The sequence below is a fragment of the Oncorhynchus clarkii genome, chromosome 27 (assembly GCF_045791955.1).
Source record: "Oncorhynchus clarkii lewisi isolate Uvic-CL-2024 chromosome 27, UVic_Ocla_1.0, whole genome shotgun sequence".
Taxonomy (NCBI): domain Eukaryota; kingdom Metazoa; phylum Chordata; class Actinopteri; order Salmoniformes; family Salmonidae; genus Oncorhynchus; species Oncorhynchus clarkii.
In genome coordinates, this window is record NC_092173.1 from 5550039 (window position 1) to 5572252 (window position 22214).

Below are 22214 nucleotides of genomic sequence, written 5' to 3' on the forward strand. Positions count from 1 at the left end.
ATGCACGCAGCAATACATGCGCACTAACTAGAGATGATAGATACAGTGCCTATAGTAAAAGTCTACACAAACCCTGCACAGTGGTCACATTTTGCTGCCTTAAAATTAAATCGCTAAAGGAATACACTTGTTTTTTCCCCCTAACGATCTACACAACATACTCCACATTTTCAAAGTTAAATAAATATAGATAATTGTCCTAATTAAGTACAAATAACAAAATGTAGACGTTTTGATTGTATCCCATTGGGCACACCGTCATTTCACATGTAGAATTGGGTAGTATTTGGTTGAAAGTGTTGATCAATGAGATCACAACCTATTTTTCACCCAAAAATGTGTTTAATTGCCAAGGTATTATCACAATGCTTTCAACCATCTAAAAGCACAACCAAATTCCAATGGAAAATCAATGTCAGATTTTGGTTTTGTGGTCATCAAAATATGTTATCACTACGCTTTTAACCACTTATAAGCACAACAAAGTTCAAATGGGACTAGAATGTCAGACACTTTCACTGTGCTTCATCTAATAACACAACCAAATATCCTGGATTGCAGTTTAAATGAGAATAACGTACATAGTGCAAGTGATAAATGCTGTTGCAGATTATTATAGCATTTGTGAAAATGTCCATAGAGCTGCAACCTTTGCATGCTAATCCTGAACATGTATGCTTTCTATGATTACATAAGACATTTATTGTTACAGTGACCTCAATGTGGCCATGGCGTGTTACTCATTTTAAAAGGTTGAATAAATACAGTAACATTAGTTTGTAAGATAGCCTTAACTATAGGCTATTTAAAGCTGCAATGTAACTTTTTTGGGGTGACCCGACCAAATTCACATAGAAATGTAAGTTATAGATCGGTCAATCTCATTGAAACCATTCTTAAGTTTAGTTTTTTGCACCTTTCACTTTAGTACACCAGCTTCAAACAGCTGAAAATACAATATTTCTGGTTATGGAAAATATATTTCACAGCGGTTTACATGGTGCAATGATTCTTTACACTATACTTACTCGTTTTGTCACAAACTGGAATTAGGCAAACTATTATAATTTTAGAAACCGGGAAATGGAGGAGCGATTTCTGCAAAATGCATATTTAACCCCCTAGAGATGATGTCCGCGCCTCTGCGGAAATCAAATTAGCATAAAAGAAAAAACCCCATAAAATCCATCCCGTTAAGCTACAGATCTGTTTTTTGCATTGGATGCATCTCAATCCATCCGCATCTGCCAATGTTGCACTTCCGCAAATGCAGTGAAAGGGGAACAGAGCTAGAGCAGTGTTTATCAGACCATGAGACATCAAAATCGGTATTCTCACAAAATTATCTGTCGCATCCAAACGGTTTGGCCTATAAACTATTATGACCCCTTGATGGAAAGATGAGACTCATGAACGAGATGGTGTTTTGCTCTACAACCACCACAAGTGTTTTGGGACTCGTCTGAAGTCGGTACAGCCAATCTGCCAACGTGCCAATCTGCGCCCAAATATTTTGTGCTACACATTAACATGAATGGTGAGACTCCCACAAACACATACAGTGGGGCAAAAAAGTATTTAGTCAGCCACCAATTGTGCAAGTTCTCCCACTTAAAAAGATGAGAGAGGCCTGTAATTTTCATCATAGGTACACTTCAACTATGACAGACAAAATGAGAAGAGAAAAAATCCAGAAAATCACATTGTAGGATTTTTTATGAATTTATTTGCAAATTATGGTGGTAGTAGAAGGTGACCCAACTGTGGTTTGTGACTACAATGAATTCCAGTTGTAGCCAATTCAGTCGCAGTCATTCTGTTACTGCTTATTTGGTCATTCTGTTACGATTTGGTAACAGAATGACATTTGAATCACCTAATAAATCATAAAGTAAATTGTTATCAGTAAAAAAACACTATAACTAATTGGTAGGTCTACCTTTACTTGTTACTTCTGTAAACTTGAATTTTTTCTGGTGACAGAATGACAAGACAAAGGCAATATTTCTTAAACTTCCAGAAGACAAGACCCCTTTTCCATCTAGTTGACCAGAAAGACTTAACTTATTCCACATTTTTAAGATGGAAAATGGTTGAACAATTGATATATGCCTTAATAAAAAAATAAGTCTTAGCTTTCAGTTGACACCAAATTTGATATGCTCCTATAAACTTCATGTTAGTGGTCATAGAGCCTTTTACATGGAAATGCCAGACACTGTATCAAGCAGCATCAGTCCAGGGCACTCATCTCTCTCTCTTTCTGGTTTTCAACCTCTCTCTCCTCCCTCCCTCCCTCACCCCATCCATCCGTTGCAGAGTAGACAGACTGAAAGCAAACATCCTCGTGTTATCAGCCAAACGCACCATATTTATCTCTTCTTTCCATCTCTCTCAAATTCACTTGTTCCAGCCAGCCTCACTAGATCTTGTGGCAGTGCTGAAAGCAGACCGCTGTGAGAAAAGCATCTATTCTTCAGCGCTTGGCATTGTGCTCTACTGTATAGTGTTACATCAATGTGTTTGCATTCCATTAATAAGAACTGGACAGAAAGATGGCGTCCTGCCTGTGAGTCTGCGTGTGTGTGCTCAGTATTGACAGAAGTGGTAAGAGCTTTACATAAACTAGACTCTCTCATTGCCACTCCTACTTGCCATATTTTCCATTTAAGCCAACTAGAAAGCGTGTGCCCCCAGATCTGGAGGGAAGCAAAAGTCATTCCCCTACCTAAGAATAGTAAAGCCCCCTTTACTGGCTCAAATAGCCAACCAATCAGCCTGTTACCAACCCTTAGTAAACTTTTGGAAAGTATTGGTGTTTGACCAGATACAACGCTGTTTTACAGTGAACAAATTGACAACAGTCTTTTAGCACACATATAGGGAAGGACATTCAACAAGCACAGCCTTACACAAATGACTGATGATTGACTGAGTGAAATTGACAATAAAAAGATTGTGGGGGCTGTTCAGTGCGGCTTTTGACATTATCGATCATAGTCTGCTGCTGTAAAAACATACAGTATGTATTATGGCTTTACACCCACCTGCTATATTGTGGATGAAGAGTTACTTGTCTAACAGAACACACAGGGTGTTCTTTAATGGAAATCTCTACAACATAACCCAGGTAGAATCAGGAATTCCCCAGGTTCAGTTGTCTAGGCCCCTTACTTTTTTCAATCTTGACTAAAGACATACCGCTGGCTTTGAGTAAATCCAAATGTGTCTATGTATGTAGGAAGACTGAACACTGTTCACGTCAGCTAATACAGCGACTGAAATGACTGCAACACTTAACAAAGAGCTGCAGTTAGTTTCAGAGTGGGTGGCAAGGAATAAGTTAGTCTTAAATATTTATAAAACTAAAAGCATTGTATTTGGGACAAATCATTCACTAAACCCTAAACCTAGGGATGCACAACATAAAAATCAGTGAACATCGGAATCGGGCGATATTAGCTTCAAATGCCAACGTCGGTATCGGCCGATGTCTAGTTTAACGCCCCGATGTGCAAAACCGATGTCAAAGCTGACGTGCATACCTATATAACGTCAAGTAAAACTTTGCGCTATATGTGCAACACAGCATTCCTAAACTAGCCCACAATGTCTGCTGTATGGATCGAGCTGTCAACAAGTCGACCAGTCATTTAAAAGGGTAGCAAAATTTCAGCGAGACAACTCAAAGGCGAAATCCATTAAAGCCAAGATTCATTGCCCTTGACAATCAACCGTTCTCTGTCACGGGTGATGTTGGCTTTCGCCAACTGGTCAAGCACCAGATGTTGCCCTACTGGAGTTACACAGTAATAGCGTCACTGCCATTAGCTCCACAATATACATACTACGGAACGCTGTTTGGGTCTTTGCGTGTCAAAAGAGAAACGGTAGCACTGTCAAATCTGTACAAAAAAAGTCGGCAAACAAGCAAACACCGGCCACAAACTACGTGTTTACAATACCGAGTTGGGAATAAAGCATCATTTGTTCGGCCGCAACTTCTGGGATAGCTAGCTTTAGCTTGGTACCTAGCTAGCACCAATACAACAGTCATTTTCATTCTTAGCAATGATTTAGGAATCCTTGTGAGTAAGTACTAGCTAGGTTGCCACTTGTTCGCCTATTGAAATTGAACTTCAGTTCATGAAAATAAATAGCTAGTCAGCAACTTAACCCTGTTGCCCTAACGTTTTATAAGCAGCCAACTAGCTTCATCTGGCTAGTGAGGCTCGACCGCACCGGGTTATGGGTTGTGAAGCTAGCCACAATAAGGATTAGGCACAATAGTGGAATTTCCGGTTTGCCTTCAAAATAACAGTATGTCATTGACAGTAATGCAAATTAATACAAATAGTATAATTATGTAATTCTTTTATTTTGAAGGCTACTATTGTGGCTAATCCTTATTGTGGCTAGCTTCACATAGATGGGTCCGACCACCATTAATCAAATAAGAACTGTCTTATAAATTAGGGTTATTTTAGATGACGACACCTAGCTATATAATTAGCTAGCTAACTATATAGCTACTGAAACAGATGTGTTATTTGACATGTATCTTTTTAGATTTTTGACACGCAAAGACCCAAACAGCGTTCTATAGAAAACCTGAGAATTAAATGCCTGAACAACGAAAGTGCACAGCAAGTAAGTGAAAGAAATAGGTTTTGATTATATTTTACTGGTAATGGGGACATACGTAAATGCCAACAAAATAATGTTTTGGTCAGTGTGGTGTGTGTGAAACCTTTATGTTTTAACTAGGCAAGTCAGTTAAGAACAAATTCTTATTTACAATGACTGCCTGGAATACGCTGGGCCAATTGTGCGCCGCACTATGGGACTCCCAACCATGGCCGGATGTGATACAGCCTGGGATTCGAACCAGGGACTGTAGTGATGCCTCTTGCACTGAGATGCAGTGCCTTAGACCGCTGCGTCCATGTGTGTGTGTTCACTATTTAACTGTACTAGAATGCTTAAATATCGGACATTGGCCAAAAATGTCATATCGGTGCATCACTACCTAAACCTCAACTAAATCTTGTAATAAATAATGTGGGAATTGAGCAGGTTGAGTTGACTAAACTGCTTGGAGTAACCCTGGATTGTCATCAACCCCAGGTCATCTACAAGTCCATGCTAGGTAAAGCTCCGCCTTATCTCAGTTCACTGGTTACGATGGCAACACCCATCCGTAGCACGCGCTCCAGCAGGTGTATCTCACTGATCATCCCTAAAGCCAACACCTCATTTGGCCGCCTTTCGTTCCAGTTCTCTGCTGCCTGTGACTGGAACGAATTGCAAAAATCGCTGAAGTTGGAGACTTTTATCTCCCTCACCAACTTCAAACATCTGCTATCTGAGCAGCTAACCGATCGCTGCAGCTGTACATAGTCTATTGGTAAATAGCCCACCCATTTTCACCTACCTCATCCCCATACTGTTTTTATTTATTTATTTTTCTGCTCTTTTGCACACCAATATCTCTACCTGTACATAACCATCTGATCATTTATCACTCCAGTGTTAATCTGCATAATTGTAATTATTTGCCTACCTTCTCATGCCTTTTGCACACAATGTATATATAGACTCCCCTTTTTTCTACTGTGTTATTGACTTGTTAATTGTTTACTCCATGTGTAACTCTGTGTTGTCTGTTCACACTGCTATGCCTTATCTTGGCCAGGTCGCAGTTGCAAATGAGAACTTGTTCTCAACTAGCCTACCTGGTTAAATAAAGGTGAAATAAAAATAAATAAAATAAAAATTGTAAACTGTCATGGTCAAAACATATTGATACAACAGCAGCTAAGATGGGGAGAAGTCTGTCCATAATAAAGTGCTGCTCTACCTTGTTAACAGCATTATCAACAAGGCAGGTCCTACAGGCAATAGTTTTGTCACACCTGGACTACTGGTCAGGTGCCACAAAAAGGGACTTAGGAAAATTGTAATTGGCTCAGAACAGGGCAGCACGGCTGGCCCTTGGATGTACACAGAGAGCTAACAATAATATGCATGTCAATCTCTCCTGGCTCAGAGTGGAGGAGATATTGTCTTTATCACTACTTGTATTTATGAGAGGTTGAATGCACCAAGCCGTCTGTTTGAACTACTGGCGCACAGCTTAGACACCCATGCATACCCCACAAGACATGTGGCAAGAGGTCTCTTCACAGTCCTCAAGTCAAGAACAGACTATGGGAGGCACACAGTACTACATAGAGCCATGACTAAATGGAACTCTATTCCACATCAAATAACTGATGCAAGCAGTAAAATTAGTAAAAAAACGTCAAAACAAATACACCCGCTGTTCCATAATACACCTTATGGAACAGCGGGGACTGTGAAGCAACACAAACATAGGCACAGACACATGCATACATACACACATGGATTTTCTATTGTATATATGTGGTATTGGTGGAGTAAGGGCCTGAGGGCACACAGTGTGTTGTGAAATCTGTGAATGTATTGTAATGTTTTTAAATTGTATAACTTCCTTAATTTTGCTGGACCCCAGGAAGAGTAGCAGCTGCATTGGCAGCAGCTAATGGGAATCCATAATAAATACAAACACATTCTTATCATATTAATACCATATTAAAGAGGGAACTATAGTTCCAAAACTAGTTTATTTCCTCCATCTCCTGTTGCTCAGGTTTCCGTCATGTTCCAACAGTCTTTCAGCTCCAGAAAGGCGGGCAGTCTTACACTCTAACCCCACATCCTAACTATAGGTCTGGGGCTGTAGGCAAAGCAGCTGGGCTTAGCTGGGAAGAGATACTACTGTTTTGACATGCACTGTGCTGAACTCATCTCATCCGATACACACTCCTCCATTACCTCGCTCACATTCACATACAGATGCACGCACTCGCAGGCACACACACACACAGAGGCAGTGAGGCATGTCTGAGGTGTTGTGTGAGTCATTTGGGTGATTCCTTGATAACAAGCTAATAAATTATTCACCAGATTAACGGCCTTGACATGACACTCTGGATGCATCCTGGCTTAAATTTCCTTCAGGCAGAGCCGGCTCTAGCCTTTTGGGAGCCCTAAACGAGATTTGGCGTGCCTGGTTGGCATTCAGCCACGATTACTGCAAGTTTAGATAGCTGGCCAGACTAACTTACCAATTGAAAAATGATGAGCGGTCATTGCTAATTGAGTGCATGTCAGTGACTGACATATCAGAAAAATTGCTGATGCACAACCAAATGTGACCCGTTTCAGGACACTAGGCGTACAGTTGAAGTCGGAAGTTTACATACACTTAGGTTGGAGTCCTTAAAACCCGTTTTCAACCACATCACAAATTTCTTGTTAACAAAACTATAGTTTTGGCAAGTCGGTTAGTAATTTTTCCAACAATTGTTTACAGATTATTTCAATGTATCACAATTCCAGTGGGTCAGACGTTTACATACACTAAGTTGTGTGCCTTTAAACAGCTTGGAAAATTCCAGAAACTTATGTCATGGCTTTAGAAGCTTCTGATAGGCTAATTGACATAATTTGAGTCAATTGGAGGTGTACCTGTGGATGTATTTGAAGGCCTACCTTCAAACTCAGTGCCTCTTTGCTTGACATCTTGTGAAAATCAAAATAAATCAGCCTAGACATCAGAAAATAAATTGTAGAGCTCCACAATTCTGGTTCCTCCTTGGGAGCAATTTCCAAATGCCTGAAGGTACCACGTTCATCTGTACAAACAAAAGTACGCAAGTATAAACACCATGGGACCACGCAGCCGTCATACCACTCAGGAAGGAGACACATTCTGTCTCCTAGAGATGAACGTACTTTGGTGCAAAAAGTGCAAATCAATCCCAGAACAACAGCAAACAACCTTGTGAAGATGCTGGAGGAAACAGGTACAACAATATCTACAGTGGGGCAAAAAAGTATTTAGTCTGCCACCAATTGTGCAAGTTCTCCAAATTAAAGAGGAGAGAGGCCTGTAATTTATCAGAGGTACACTTCAACTATGACAGACAAAATGAGAAAGAAAAATCCAGAAGATCACATTGTAGGATTTTTAATGAATTTATTTGCAAATTATGGTGGAAAATAAGTATTTGGTCAATAACAAAAGTTTATCTCAATACTTTGTTATATACACTTTGTTGGCAATGACAGAGGTTTTCACACACTGTTGCTGGTATTTTGGCCCATTCCTCCAAGCAGATCTCCTCTAGAGCAGTGATGTTTTGGGGCTGTTGCTGGGCAACACGGACTTTCAACTCCCTCCAAAGATTTTCTATGGGATTGAGATCTGGAGACTGGCTAGGCCACTCCAGGACCTTGAAATGCTTCTTACGAAGCCACTCCTTCGTTGCCCGGCGGTGTGTTTGGGATCATTGTCATGCTGAAAGACCCAGCCACGTTTCATCTTCAATGCCCTTGCTGATGGAAGGAGGTTTTCACTCAATCTCACGATACATGGCCCCATTCATTCTTTCCTTTACACCACATATGTCAGAGTCAAGGCCCGCGGGCCACATCCGGCCCGCAAGAAGGTTTTTTACGGCCCCTGGGATGATCTTGATTTATTATTAGAACCGGCCCGCAGCAAGCCGGCAGCCCGCAGATCTTTTACACGCACCAATACTACATTTCCCACAATGCAAAGGTGACGCACCGAGCAGTAGGCTGCTTCATTTCAATATTTATTGGCACAGCAGTCGTCAGCATCACAGTAAAATTAACTTTCAGATACCCATCAAAAATGGCAAAACGGAAGGTGGATACTGAGAACCGGGGGTTTCAAACAAGGTGGGAGTCGGAGTATATGTTCACGAAGGTAGCTGGAAAACCTGTGTGTCTTCTGTGTGGAGAAAGTGTGGCGGTACTGAAAGAGTATAATCTGAGACGACATTATGAAACGAAACACGCGGACACACACGCGGACGCAACTGTCAAGGCCAGTTTTATTTTGGCAGAAGAGATCGCTAAATCAGCCCGGCCATTTACGGAGGGGGATTTCATCAAAAACTGCATGATTAAAGTTTGTGACGAAGTTTGCCCAGAAAAAAGGCAACTCTTTTTAAATGTGAGTCTGAGCAGAAACACCATTGCCGAGAGAGTAGACCAGTTGTCCATCAATCTAAAAGAGCAGCTTGTGAAAAAGGGAAAAGATTTTATTGCATATTCCTTGGCTGTGGATGAGAGCACCGACATTTCTGACATTGCCCAGTTGTCAATTTTCATCCGCGGAGTGGACTCCAACCTAAGCGTGACAGAGGAGTTTTTGGCTTTACGTCCTATGCATGGCACAACTACGGGGCATGATTTGTATGAAGAGGTGTCAAGATGTGTAAATGAGATGGAGCTGCCTTGGGAAAAACTCGTGGGTTTGACAACCGACGGAGCACCTGCGATGTGTGGACACAGGAGCGGACTGGTGGCGAAGATACGGGAAAAGATGCAAGAGGAAAACGCGACAGGTGAGCTGACAGCTTATCATTGTATCATACACCAGGAAGCGTTGTGCGGTAAAGCCTTGAAAATGGAGCATGTAATGAGCATCATCACGCGCACAGTTAACTTTATCAGAGCCAAAGGTTTGAATCACCGCCAGTTCAAGGCATTTCTGACGGAGTTAGAAACGGAGCATGGTGATTTGCCTTATCACACAGAGGTGCGATGGCTAAGCCAGGGAAAGGTGCTTCAAAGATGTTTCGAGCTTCGTGAGGAGATTTGTCTGTTCTTGGACAGCAAAGGGAAAGACACAACACAACTCCGAGACGAAATGTTTCTGTGTGAAATGGCTTTTCTGTGTGACATTACGAGTCATCTGAATGCAATAAACTTGCAGCTGCAGGGTCGGGATCGTGTCATCTCTGATATGTACAGTACAGTGAAGGCATTTAAAACCAAACTGACTCTGTGGGAGACGCAGATGCGGAAAGAAAATTTGAGCCACTTTCCCAGCTGCCAGACCATGAAAGAGAAGCTCTCTACCAGTGCGTTCCCGAGCACACAGTTGGCTGATAAAATAGGTATGCTTGCCGCTGACTTTCGACGCCGATTTGCTGACTTTGAAGCACAAACAAGCAGGTTGGAACTGCTCGGTAACCCATTTGCTGTTGACGTGGAAAGCTCACCACCAAACCTCCAAATGGAGTTGATTGACCTCCAATGCAATGATGCACTGAGGGCAAAATATGCGGCAGTGGGTGCTGCGGAGTTCGCCCGTTTCCAACCCGGCACAATGCCCCAGCTGCGCATCCAGGCTGCTCAAACGTTGTCTATGTTTGGCAGCACATACCTGTGTGAACAACTGTTTTCTTTGATGAACCTGAACAAAACATCACACAGAAGTCGACTTACTGCTGAACACCTCCACTCAATTCTGAGGATTTCTTCAGCTCAGAGCCTTACCCCGAACATTGATGAACTTGTGGAAAAGATGGGACACCACCAAGTATCACCCTCAACCTCAAACAAGTGAACATTACTGTGCAATCACATATTTAGAGTTTTTACTCAGTTCAAGTTTAAAAGTTAAAATTTAATATTTGTTTTCACTGCATGTTACTTCTCCTTAAACAAAGTGTTGTTTTTGATTAATAGATTTTTGCACTTTATTTTTTTGTATTTCAATCCAATTATATTTTAAAAATATTTCAGTTGAGTGGATGATAGAAAATTGCTATTATTGTTTTTTCTTTGAAGTAAATTTAGCCCACTTTTGCTAAAATAGAAAATATAGTCTACTGATGGTGCCTTGAATACCGGTTTCTTTCATTTAATGTTCATGTTATGGGGATATTTATATAAAGGAAATTTGTCTTTTGTGTCTGTTGAAAATTAAAAGATTACTGACAGAGCCATAAGAAAATATTGCTTTATTTATCTGATCATATTGTAATATATTTGTTAGGTTTTCAGTAGGTTCAATTAGGTTCACTAGACTATATGCGTCATTTAAAAATTTTTCAATGAACATTCGAACAGTCCGGCCCTCGTCTTGTAGCTGATTTTTTTATTTGGCCCTCCGTCCATTTGACTTTGACACCCCTGCTTTACACGGATCAGTCGTCCTGGTCCCTTTGCAGAAAAACAGCCCCAAAGCATGATGTTTCCACCCCCATGCTTCACAGTGGGTATGGTGTTCTTTGGATGCAACTCAGCCTTCTTTGTCCTCCAAACACGACAAGTTGAGATTTTATCAAAAAGTTATATTTTCGTTTCATCTGACCATATGACATTCTCCCAATCTTCTTCTGGATCATCCAAATGCTCTCTAGCAAACTTCAGACGGGCCTGGACAAGTACTGGCTTAAGCAGGGGGACATCAGTGTGTTGCTGATGGTAGGCTTTGTTACTTTGGTCCCAGCTCTCTGCAGGTCATTCACTAGGTCCCCCCGTGTGGTTCTGGGATTTTTGCTCACCGTTCTTGTGATAATTTTGACCCCACGAGGGGAGATCTTGCGTGGAGCCCCAGATCGAGGGAGATTATCAGTGGTCTTATATGTCTTCCATTTCGTAATAATTGCTCCCAAAGTTGATTTCTTCAAACCAAGCTGCTTACCTATTGCAGATTCAGTCTTCCCAGCCTGGTGCAGGTCTACAATTTTGTTTCTGGTGTCCTTTGACAGCTCTTTGGTCTTGGCCATAGTGGAGTTTGGAGTGTGACTGTTTGAGGTTGTGGACAGGTGTCTTTTATACTGATAACAAGTTCAAACAGGTGCCATTAATACAGGTAACGAGTGGAGGACAAGGGAGCCTCTTAAAGAAGAAGTTACAGGTCTGTGAGAGCCAGAAATCTTCCTTGTTTGTAGGTGACCAAATACTTATTTTCCACCATAATTTGGAAATAAATTCATAAAAAATCCTACAATGTGATCTTCTGGATTTTTTTCTCTCTAATTTTGTCTGTCATAGTTGAAGTGTACCTATGATAAATTACAGGCCTCTCATCTTTTTGAGTGGGAGAACTTGCACAATTGGTGGCTGACTAAATACTTTTTTGCTCCACTGTATATCCACAGTTAAACGAGTCCTATATCTAAAGGCCGCTCAGCAAGGAAGAAGCCACTCCTCCAAAACCGCCATAAAAAAGCCAGACTACGGTTTGCAATTGCACATGGGGACATAGATCGTACTTTTTGGAGAAATGTCCTCTGGTCTGATGAAACAAAAATATAACTGTTTGGCCATAATGACCATCGTTATGTTTGGAGGAAAAAGGGGGAGGCTTGCAAGCCGAAGAACACCATCCCAACCGTGAAGCACAGGGATGGCAGCATCATGTGGTGGGCGTGCTTTGCTGCAGGAGAGACTGGTGCACTTCACAAAATAGATGGCATCACGAGGCAGGAAAATTATGTGGATATATTGAAGCAACATCTCAAGACATCAGTCAGGAAGTTAAAGCTTGGGTCGCAAATTGGTCTTCCAAATGGACAATGGCCCCAAGCATACTTCCAAAATTGTGGACAATAAAGTCAAGGTATTGGAGTGGCCATCACAAAGCCCTGACCTCAATCCTATAGAAAAGTTGTGGGCAGCAGCGTGTGCGAGCAAGGAGGCCTACAAACCTGACTCAGTTACACCAGCTCTGTCAGGAGGAATGGGCCAAAATTCACCCAACTTATCGTGGGAAGCTTGTGGAAGGCTAACCGAAACGTTTGACCCAAGTTAAACCATTTAAAAAGGCAATGCTACCAAATACTAATTGAGTGTATGTAAACTTCTGACCCAATGGGAATGTGATGAAAGAAATAAAAGCATTCTCTACTATTACTCTAACATTTCACATTCTTAAAATATAAGTGGGGATCCTAACTGACCTAAGACAGGGAATTTTTACTAGGATTAAACGTCAGGAATTGTGAAAAACGGAGTTGTAAATGTATTTGGCTAAGGTGTATGTAATTTCTGACTTCAGCTGTATATCGCGGGTCACTACATCATCTACTTGAAGTTCATTTGAACTTGTTATTTTTTATCAAAATGCGTTATTATGCAGAAATGCCTTCTGGAACATGTGAACTTTCATATGCCTTAATAACAAACGTGAATTCCATCTGTAAACACAAATAAAATGGTTAAAATACGAGCCTAGTTGATTTAGCCACAGAAAAAGTCAGCAACCTTCCCGCTAGCCATGATTGGCTAAGATAATGAGTGGGCTGGACATGACGAGAGATGAGTTCCATATAGCACGCTTCTGTCCATTTGAGCTGGTTAATATTTGTAGGTAATCCTGTCTAACGTAGCTTTAAAAAAATATATATTTTCATTTCAAGTTAAAGTGTACTGTTAGCTAACTAGCTAACGTTAGCTGGCTGGCTCGTAAGCTAACGTTATGTGTATGATCTTATTATTCGTATCTCAGAGCCACTTGCTTGGCTATTTATAGCCTAATGTTAGCTAGCTAACGCTAGGCTCTGGTTGGTTAGCTACCTGCAGATTCATGCAGGGTAGTAACGTCATGAGTTGGGATTATTATTTACTTAGCTACATTTCTTTAAAAAAAGACTCCACTATGCATGTAACCATTTCTGGTTCATTCGTAAATTCAGTCTGGCCATCAACTCCGATTTCAGAGCACTCTCGTCTGAGTGTGCCAGAGCGCAGAATAACTGATGAATTTACGAACACTCAACACCCGTTTAATATGGCCGGTATCAGTAAACCGGGAAAAAAAGTAATTCAATTGTTGCCAGCAGCACAGTTAGTCACCAACGCTCTGGATAACATGAAAATAGCCTAACCAGCTCTGGTAGGGTGAGTGAAATGGTCAAAGTGGGGTGTTCTCTCATTTTTGTCTGGAAGTAGCTAGCAAGCTAGCTAATGTTAGGCAGTTAGCTTGGGTGCTTGACTGCCGTTGTGAGGTCAGAGCGTTTGGATCAACCCTACTCATCAGCCAGAGCATCCAGTGTGTGCTGTGAACGATCTGAACATACATTAAGTTGAGACCCAGACTGAGTTAAAAAAAATATATAATATACACACACAGTGAGCACCATAATTCATTGGACAGTGACCATTTTTTTGTTATTTTTGTTCTGTACTCTAGCACTTTGAGTTTGAAAGGATACAATGACAATGCGGGGGAAGTGCAGACTGTCAGCTTTAATTTGAGGTTATTTTCATACATATCAGATGAATCGTTTAGAAATTATAGAAGATTTTGTACATAGTCCCTCCCATTTTCAGGCATCAAAAAACATTGGACAGTTTAACATAATGTAGAATAAAGTAATCATTGTTAATATTTGGTCACATATCCTTCGCATGAAATGACTGCTTGAAGACCACGAAGCATTGACGTCACCAGACGCTGGGTATCTTCCCTTGTGATGCTCTGCCAGGCCTGTACTGCAAGCCATCTTCAGTTCCTGCTTGTTTCGAGGACTTATTGCCTTTAGTCTCCTCTTCAGCATGTAAAATGCATGTTCAATTGGATTCAGATCCATTGATTGACTCAGCCAGTCAAGGATTTTCCACTTTTTGGCCATCAAAAACCCCTTCGTTGCTCTAGCAGTATGTTTAGGGTTATTGTCTTGTTGCATGATGAAGTGCAGGCAAATGAGTTTGGAGGCATTTGCTTTTATCTGAGCAGATAAAATATTTCTGAAGACTTCAGAATTCATTGTTCTACTTCTGTCTGCAGTCACGTCATCGATGAAGACAAGTGAGCCTGTTCCACTGGCATCCATACAGGCCCAAGCCATAACACCCCCTCCACCATGTTTCACGGATGAGGTGGTATGCTTTGGATCATGGGCATGTCTTTTTTTTCTCCACACTTTCCTCTTTCCATCACTCAGGTACTTGTTAATCTTTGTCTCATCTGTCAACAAGACTTCTTTCCAGAACTCTTGGGGGGGCTCTTTTAGGTGCTTTTTTAGCAAACTGTAATATCACCGTTCTGTTCTTCAGGCGTATCAGTGGTTTTCATCTTGTAGTGTACCCTCTGTAGTCCTGCTGGTGTAGTCTACGTATGGTAGACTTTGACACATCTACACCTGCATCCAGGAGAGTGTTTCTGATCTGTTGGGCTGTTGTCAGGGGGGTTTTCTTCACCATAGAGAGTATTCTCCGGTCATCCACTACAGTGGTCTTCCTCAGTCTACCGTGTCTTTTGACATAATTAAGTTCACCGGTTGTTTTTATTCTTGTTAATTATGAACCAAACTGTTGACTTGGGCATGCCCAGGGTTTTTGCAATGTTCCTGATTGATTGATTTTAATTTCTGAGCCTTATGACAGCCAGGTTCATTTGCATCAACACTGCTGTCTTCCTCATGTTGTCACACGCCAACAACAACCTCCAAAGGCAATAGCAAAGTCTAGAATCAATCCTCTTCATCAACAGCTCTCCTGCATTCACTAACGACACAAATCTGTGAAGCCAATTCAACAAATACTTGTAGTACCTTAAAATGGGGGGACCATGTACAAAAGGTGCTGTCATTTCTAAACGGTTCATCCGATATGTATGAAAATAACCTAAAATTAAAGCTGACAGTCTGCACTTCACCCTCTCAAACTCAAAGTGCTAGAGTACAGAACAAAAATAACAAAGGAATGGTCACTGTCCAATGAATTATGGTGCTCATTGTAATATATATCGGTCAACCTCTAATACATACATACACACATATGTATGCATATATATACACATACACATGTATGTATGTATGAATGCATGCATGTATGTGTGTATGTAATGTATGTATTAGAGGTCGACCGATTAATCGGAATGGCCGATTAATTAGGGCCGATTTGAAGTTTTCAAAACAATCGGAAATCGGTAATTTTGGACGCCAATTTTGCAGATTAAAATATATATATATTTTTTACACCTTTATTTAACTAGGCAAGTCAGTTAAGAACACATTCTTATTTTCAATGACGGCCTAGGAACGGTGGGCTAACTGCCTTGATCAGGGGAAGAACGACAGATTTTTACCTTGTCAGCTCAGGGATTCAATCTTGCAACCTTACGGTTAACTAGTCCAACGCTCTAACCACCTGCCTCACAAGGAGCCCGCCTGTTACGCGAATGCAGTAAGAAGCCAAGGTAAGTTGCTAGCTAGCATTAAACTTAATCAATCATAATCACTAGTTATAACTACACATGGTTGATGATATTACTAGTTTATCTAGCGTGTCCTGCGTTGTATATAATCGATGCAGTGCGCAGTCGCGAAAAAGGACTGTCGTTGCTCCAACGTGTACCTAACCATAAACACCAATGCCTTTCTTAAAATCAATACACAGAAGTATATATTTTTAAACCTGCATATTTATCTAAAAGAAATCCAGGTTAGCAGGCAATATTAACCAGGTGAAATTGTGTCACTTCTCTTGTGTTTTTTGCACGCAGAGTCAGGGTGGGTATATGCAACATTTTGGGCCACCTGGCTCATTGTGAACTAATTTGCCAGAATTGTACATAATTATGACATAACATTGAAGTTTGTGCAATGTAACAGGAATATTTAGACTGATAGGTGCCACCCGTTAGATAAAATACAGAATGGTTCCATATTTCACTGAAAGAATAAACATCTTGTTTTCGAGATGATAGTTTCCGGATTCGGCCATATTAATGACCTAAGGCTCGTATTTCTGTGTGTTACTATGTTATAAATAAGTCTATGATTTGATAGAGCAGTCTGACTGAGTAGGTAGTAGTAGGCTGGTAGGCACCAGCAGGCTCATAAGCATCCATTCAAACAGCACTTTCGTGCATTTTGCCAGCAGCGCTGCTGTTTATGACTTCAAGCCTATCAACTCCCGAGATTAGGCTGGTGTAACGATGTGATATGAAATGGCTAGCTAGTTAGCGGGGTGCATGCTAATAGAGTTTCAAACGTCACTTGCTCTGAGACTTGGAGTAGTTGTTCCCCTTGCTCTGCATGGGTAACACTGCTTCGAGGGTGGCTGTTGTCGTTGTGTTCCTGGTTCGAGCGAGGAGGTACGTACGGAAGCTATACTGTTGCACTGGCAATACCAAAGGGCCTATAAGAACATCCAAAGGTATATGAAATACAAATTGTATAGAGAGAAATAGTCCTATAATAACTACAACCTAAAAGTTCTTACCTGGGAATATTGAAGACTCATGTTTAAAGGAACCACCAGCTTTCATATGTTCTCATGTTCTGAGCAAGGAACTTAAACGTTAGCTTTCTTACATGGCACATATTGCACTTTTACTTTCTTCTCCAACACTTTGTTTTTGCATTATTTAAACCAAATTGAACATGTTTCATTATTTATTTGAGGCTAAATTGATTTTATTAATGTATTATATTAAGTTAAAATAAGTGTTCATTCAGTATTGTTGTAATTGTCATTATAACAAATCATTTTAATTTAGAAAAAAAGATCGGCTGATTAATTGGTATCGGCTTTTTTTGTCCTCCAATAATCGGTATCGACGTTAAAATCATAAGCGGTCAACCTCTAGTATGTGTGTGTGTGTATATATATATATAGTATATACACACACAACATTTTGGGGGGGTTGGGGGCCCCTAGCAGCTTGGGGCCCTAAGTGACTGCTTATGTCACTTATGCATGGAGCCGGCCCTGCTCAGGTATCACAGGCCCAGGTCCAATCTGCAGGGGAATGTTTCTTACCGTCTGCATGTGAATCAAGCTGACTACCTACACATTTAGAAGTATTTGGTTAGCTTTGGATTTCAACAGGTATGCCAAATCATTGCTAGAAGGTGGAGGAAATTCTACCCCCACAGATACCGTATGGTTGAAGGAAGCCAGGACATGCCTGTATATTTCCCTCAGATATCAACCACAGATCCTGACTGAGACTACACTTACAGAGTTCCTTAAAAACCTCCCTGTCAACTTCCTGTCTCATCATGGAGTATCACCCACAGGTAGCAGAGATACCTCAGGGAGATGGTTGGTATTGAATGACTTAAAGAAAAAGGGAACAGTTGACATTACAGTTAATTATCCTCATTCCTTGTAGTTACTCTAACTACTTTGGTAACTGGAATGTCCTTAGTTGAACAAATCAATGATTGATTTAAGTTCAAAGGAAACTGACAAGCTTATTTAGTGTGTATACTCAAAACAGTGACTTTCAGCAAAACATAGATTGTTTTGGTATCAACCCTCACTTTATCTGTAGTTCTATAAATGAGTGAGTGAGTGAGTGAGTGAGTGAGTGAGTGAGTGAGTGAGTGAGTGTGAGAGTGAGTGACTGAGACAGCCAGAAGGGCCAGAGTCAGGGACAGGAAGCTGCCTCCAAAAGGTCTGTGTCAAACCCAGTGAACAACACCCACAGGTAGATAGCCCAACAAGGGACCCGACCCATGGCCCTCTGGAAAGGGAGGGAGGGGCCAGATCCAGTCCTCCAGGGCTGACAGATTTAGCAGACACCTCTCAATTAGAGGGGCAAAACATCAAGGTTCAGTTTTATTTACTATCCAAATAATGACTGTCTGGTTATGCAACCAAGGGATAAACCTCTCTGGGGAGTGGATATGTTATAATGAACGGCCTCATGGGAGTAGAAGAGAGGAGACTGGCCTGCTTGTTTTTTTAAACAGTTTCCTCCTGGGAACAAAGGTTTCCCCCAGATCTGATACTCTCTTAAAAACAGGGCGGTTCTCATTTCACTTCAATATCAAAACACCAAAGCGATCTAACAGTGAGCGTGACGGCGCGGCATGCCATTGTTTACACAGAACGCTAACATGACGTGTGCATGGAGTGACATCAGGAGTTGAGAGAAGTGGTTTTGAATGGCTAATAGCCACAGTATGGCAGTGTACTCTAGGGTCACGACTAGGTATCAGACAGAATCACATACAGAGAGGATAAGACAATTGAAGAGACACAAATAGTTAAAGATTTAAGAGTTAGTCAGAGAAAGACGTCAGTCACAGGGAAAGTAAGTGAAGACAGTGAAAGTCATAAGAGTTTGAGTCACAGATGATGTGTCAGTCATAGCCAGGGGCCACGCATACACACACATAAACATGCACACACAGGGATATGGGTCAGAGAGAGAGAGAGAGAGAGAGAGAGAGAGAAAAAAAAGATCAACTCACAGTGAGCGGCAAGGAGCAGACAACGAAAATGACCGTCATGGAGGCCAGCAGCATCAAGTGGTCCATCTCCTCCTCCCCCTGTCCGAACCAGCCCAGACTCATCTTCCTCTTCCTCCCTCCGTTCACCACCGAACCACGCCGTGTCATCTGGCTGCGGTGCATCCGGCACAGGCTGACAATCACAGAGCCGTTGCACACAAACACCGCCACGATCAGCAGCGCCATGAGCGAGGCGTAGGACAGAGAGAACGCCAGAACCTTCCTCTCTTCGTCCACCCCCTCGCCTGCCGCCTCCATCTTGATGAAGCACCATGTGCCCGGGCAGTACTGCTTGTGGCGGCCAAAGCCGAAGAATGGCAAAACACAGAAGGCGCAGGTGAAGATGTAGATAAGCAGGAGTGCCACCTTGGCGAAGCTGCGTCGGACGCACTTGGAGTAAAAATAGGGGTGGCTGATGGCCAGGCAGCGCTCCACGGCCATGGCACAGAGGATGAGCATGGAGGCCAGGCCAAAGAAGGTCATGGCAAAGGCAAAGAGGCCACAGAGTCCCTGGTCCCCAGTGAGCCCCAGCAGGGATCGCTGGCGGGCATAGCACACAAACACCAGGGGGCTGAGGAAGCAGGTTCCCAGCAGGTCAGTCAGGGCCAGTCCCGTCACCAGGATGCAGAAGACAGAGGACTTGGTGCGTTGCTCCTTCTGGTGGACCCCCAGGATGGCCAGGGCGATGAAGTTCCCCATCACCCCCAGGATGAACATCACTGTGCTCACCACCGGGTTCCCGTCCGTGTGGATATGGGTGCTGTTCTCACAGCTCTCGTTCGACAGCATGCCGAGGTTCAGTGTGTGTTTGTGTTGGTGTGTGTGTGTGTGTGTGTGTCAGGCTGTAAGGGTTGTGTTGTGGTGTTGCCCCCTCAAGCTCTTGAAGTCACCCTTTTTTTGCCTAAATCCAATGACATGGTGGCATGTTTTGTTGAATTCACGTTAGTGATTACTCAACCAAATATAATCACAACTAAACATTGAATTGACGTCTGTGACCAATGGGATGGCATTGCTGAACCAGTGTTGATTCAGTGGATTTCGCCCAAATTGTGTCCGTTAATCGTGTTGCTCTTCTGCTAAATTTTGAAAGTCTCCAGGGTCTAAAAACGGTTCTATAAGTCCTATTTTATTTAGGGCTCCATTGCGCAAAATGTATATCTATGCCTATATAATCCAGAAAATCGACGTAAGGACAGTTCAAATGATATTCGCATTCATGAGTAATAAATAACACCTGTGTATAAGAACGAAACAAGCTCTCAACTCTTACCAGACGGCTCTCAATTGGCGACAAATATCAACTGCCATTCCTTATCTTTTGCTCAGTATGTCCTACAGACCCCGTTAGCGACAGTGCAAACGCTAACGTTTAATATCCTTCTTCTGAAACTCAAACTCTCCGACTGTCGCACGCATCTGTCTGATATCTACTGATAAACTAGGTAGTGCGCGTGCCACTTTCAGCTCTCTCCTTCGCGCCCACGCGTAGCCCGCTCTCCCTTTCTCTCTTCTACGCACTCACATTCATTCTCTCTCTCGTAGTCTCCGAGACGGTTAAAAATACTACTTTAGGTCAGATTACTTATTAGAAATGATACATGACCGTCCGTTTTTCGAGGTAATTTTTGGTACGTTTTAAAATGTTTCATTATTTGCATATGGCAAAATCTTTTTATTCTTTATTTTTCTCTAAACATTAAGCAACAAATAAAACATTAAGAGGGCACGGCCACCTATTGATGAACAACAAGAACCACCGTGGACTATTTTCTGTAATTTTTTAAAATAAAAAACATGTAATTACCTACAAAGTAATATTTATTTTAAATCTATTTGAAAAAAACCGAATTTATTTTCCGGAAAATTAATGGTTTATTAATTGTATACCTAATTAATGGGCTAGAATTGTGTACAGATATGTATAACGTGTCTAGGATTTTTTTAAATATCGTTCTAAAATACAGAATACAGAATACAGAATTCAACCCAGAATTCCAATCTCATTAGGATGCAACAATTAGGCAAGATTCCTTGGCTAAATATTAAAATTCTAGAATGTTACAACAAACAGAAGAACCAACGAAGAAAAAACGTAATCATTCACTCAACCATAACTTAATTGTATACTTTTTAAACTCTTTGTAATTGGACGAAATTTGCGGAGGTGAGACTGAATCTGGAGAATGAATCCCAATAGCTGGTCAGAAAACAATAGCCTAATGTGTAAAAAAAATTCTGGCTTTTAAGTAAATCAGTAAAGGTAGGCCTACTCACTAGCATGTACTAGATTATACCAATTACCCCGAGGGTAACTGAAGTTTGAAATCTGGCATGGTCTAACAGTTTTAAGAAAATGACAGGAACAAATAAAAAATAACTACTACATGTTTCTCCATATATCAATGCAGAGATGGGTTAGTACACTGGAGAAATAATTGGCTGAAAGTGAGGAGATGGAGAAAGGCAACACGATGAGGGAGGAATAAGAGAAAGAAAGACAAAGAGAAATGGAAGAGCTGCTGACAATGAGAAAGGAGATTAAGACTTGTAACAAGGTAGACCACAACCGATGGAAGCTGGAGAGAGAGGTGTTGGAGAAACAACAAGGTGAGGATGGAACCAGAGCTAGCAAAGAGAAAGGCTAATTGAAGAGTTGCTGAGGCAGATAAGGGAGACTGAGGCTCCTATTGAGGTACACCACTACCAATGGAAGCTAGAGAGAGAGTTGTTTGAGAAACAGAGAGAAAGCGTAGTGTCAGACAGAAAGAAGATGGAGCTCAAGATGGCAAAGCTGAAGGTGCAGAACATACTGAACTTGGCCGAGATAGGAGAGGTGACAGTGGAGAATACTAAGCTGTTAGCTGAGAATGAAAGGAAGAGAGAGATGTTGGAGAAACAGAAAAAGCTTAGTGGCAGACAAAGAAAAACTAGAAGTCAAGATGACAAAGGTGACAATGCAGAACATACTGCACTTGGCCAAGATAGGGAAGTTGACCGTGGAGAACACGAGGCTGTCAGCAGAGAATGAAAGGCAGCGAGAGGTGTTGGACAAACACAGAAAAAGTGCAGCAGCCGACACACAAACCTTCATGGGCAAGGTATCAA

The 22214-nt window shown here is 41.6% G+C and overlaps 1 protein-coding gene across 1 annotated transcript in view; it reads right to left on the minus strand.

The window, feature by feature from the left end:
• The window catches only part of LOC139386080 (prostacyclin receptor-like), a 67797-nt gene extending 47280 nt beyond the window's left edge, over window positions 1–20517 (minus strand). Inside the window, exon 1 of the mRNA XM_071131501.1 lies at window positions 19068–20517. Within this exon, the coding sequence (XP_070987602.1) occupies window positions 19068–19895 (828 nt within the window). The 5' untranslated portion in view covers window positions 19896–20517. The remainder of the gene's footprint in view (window positions 1–19067) is intronic.
• Between the last annotated feature and the right edge of the window lie 1697 nt (window positions 20518–22214).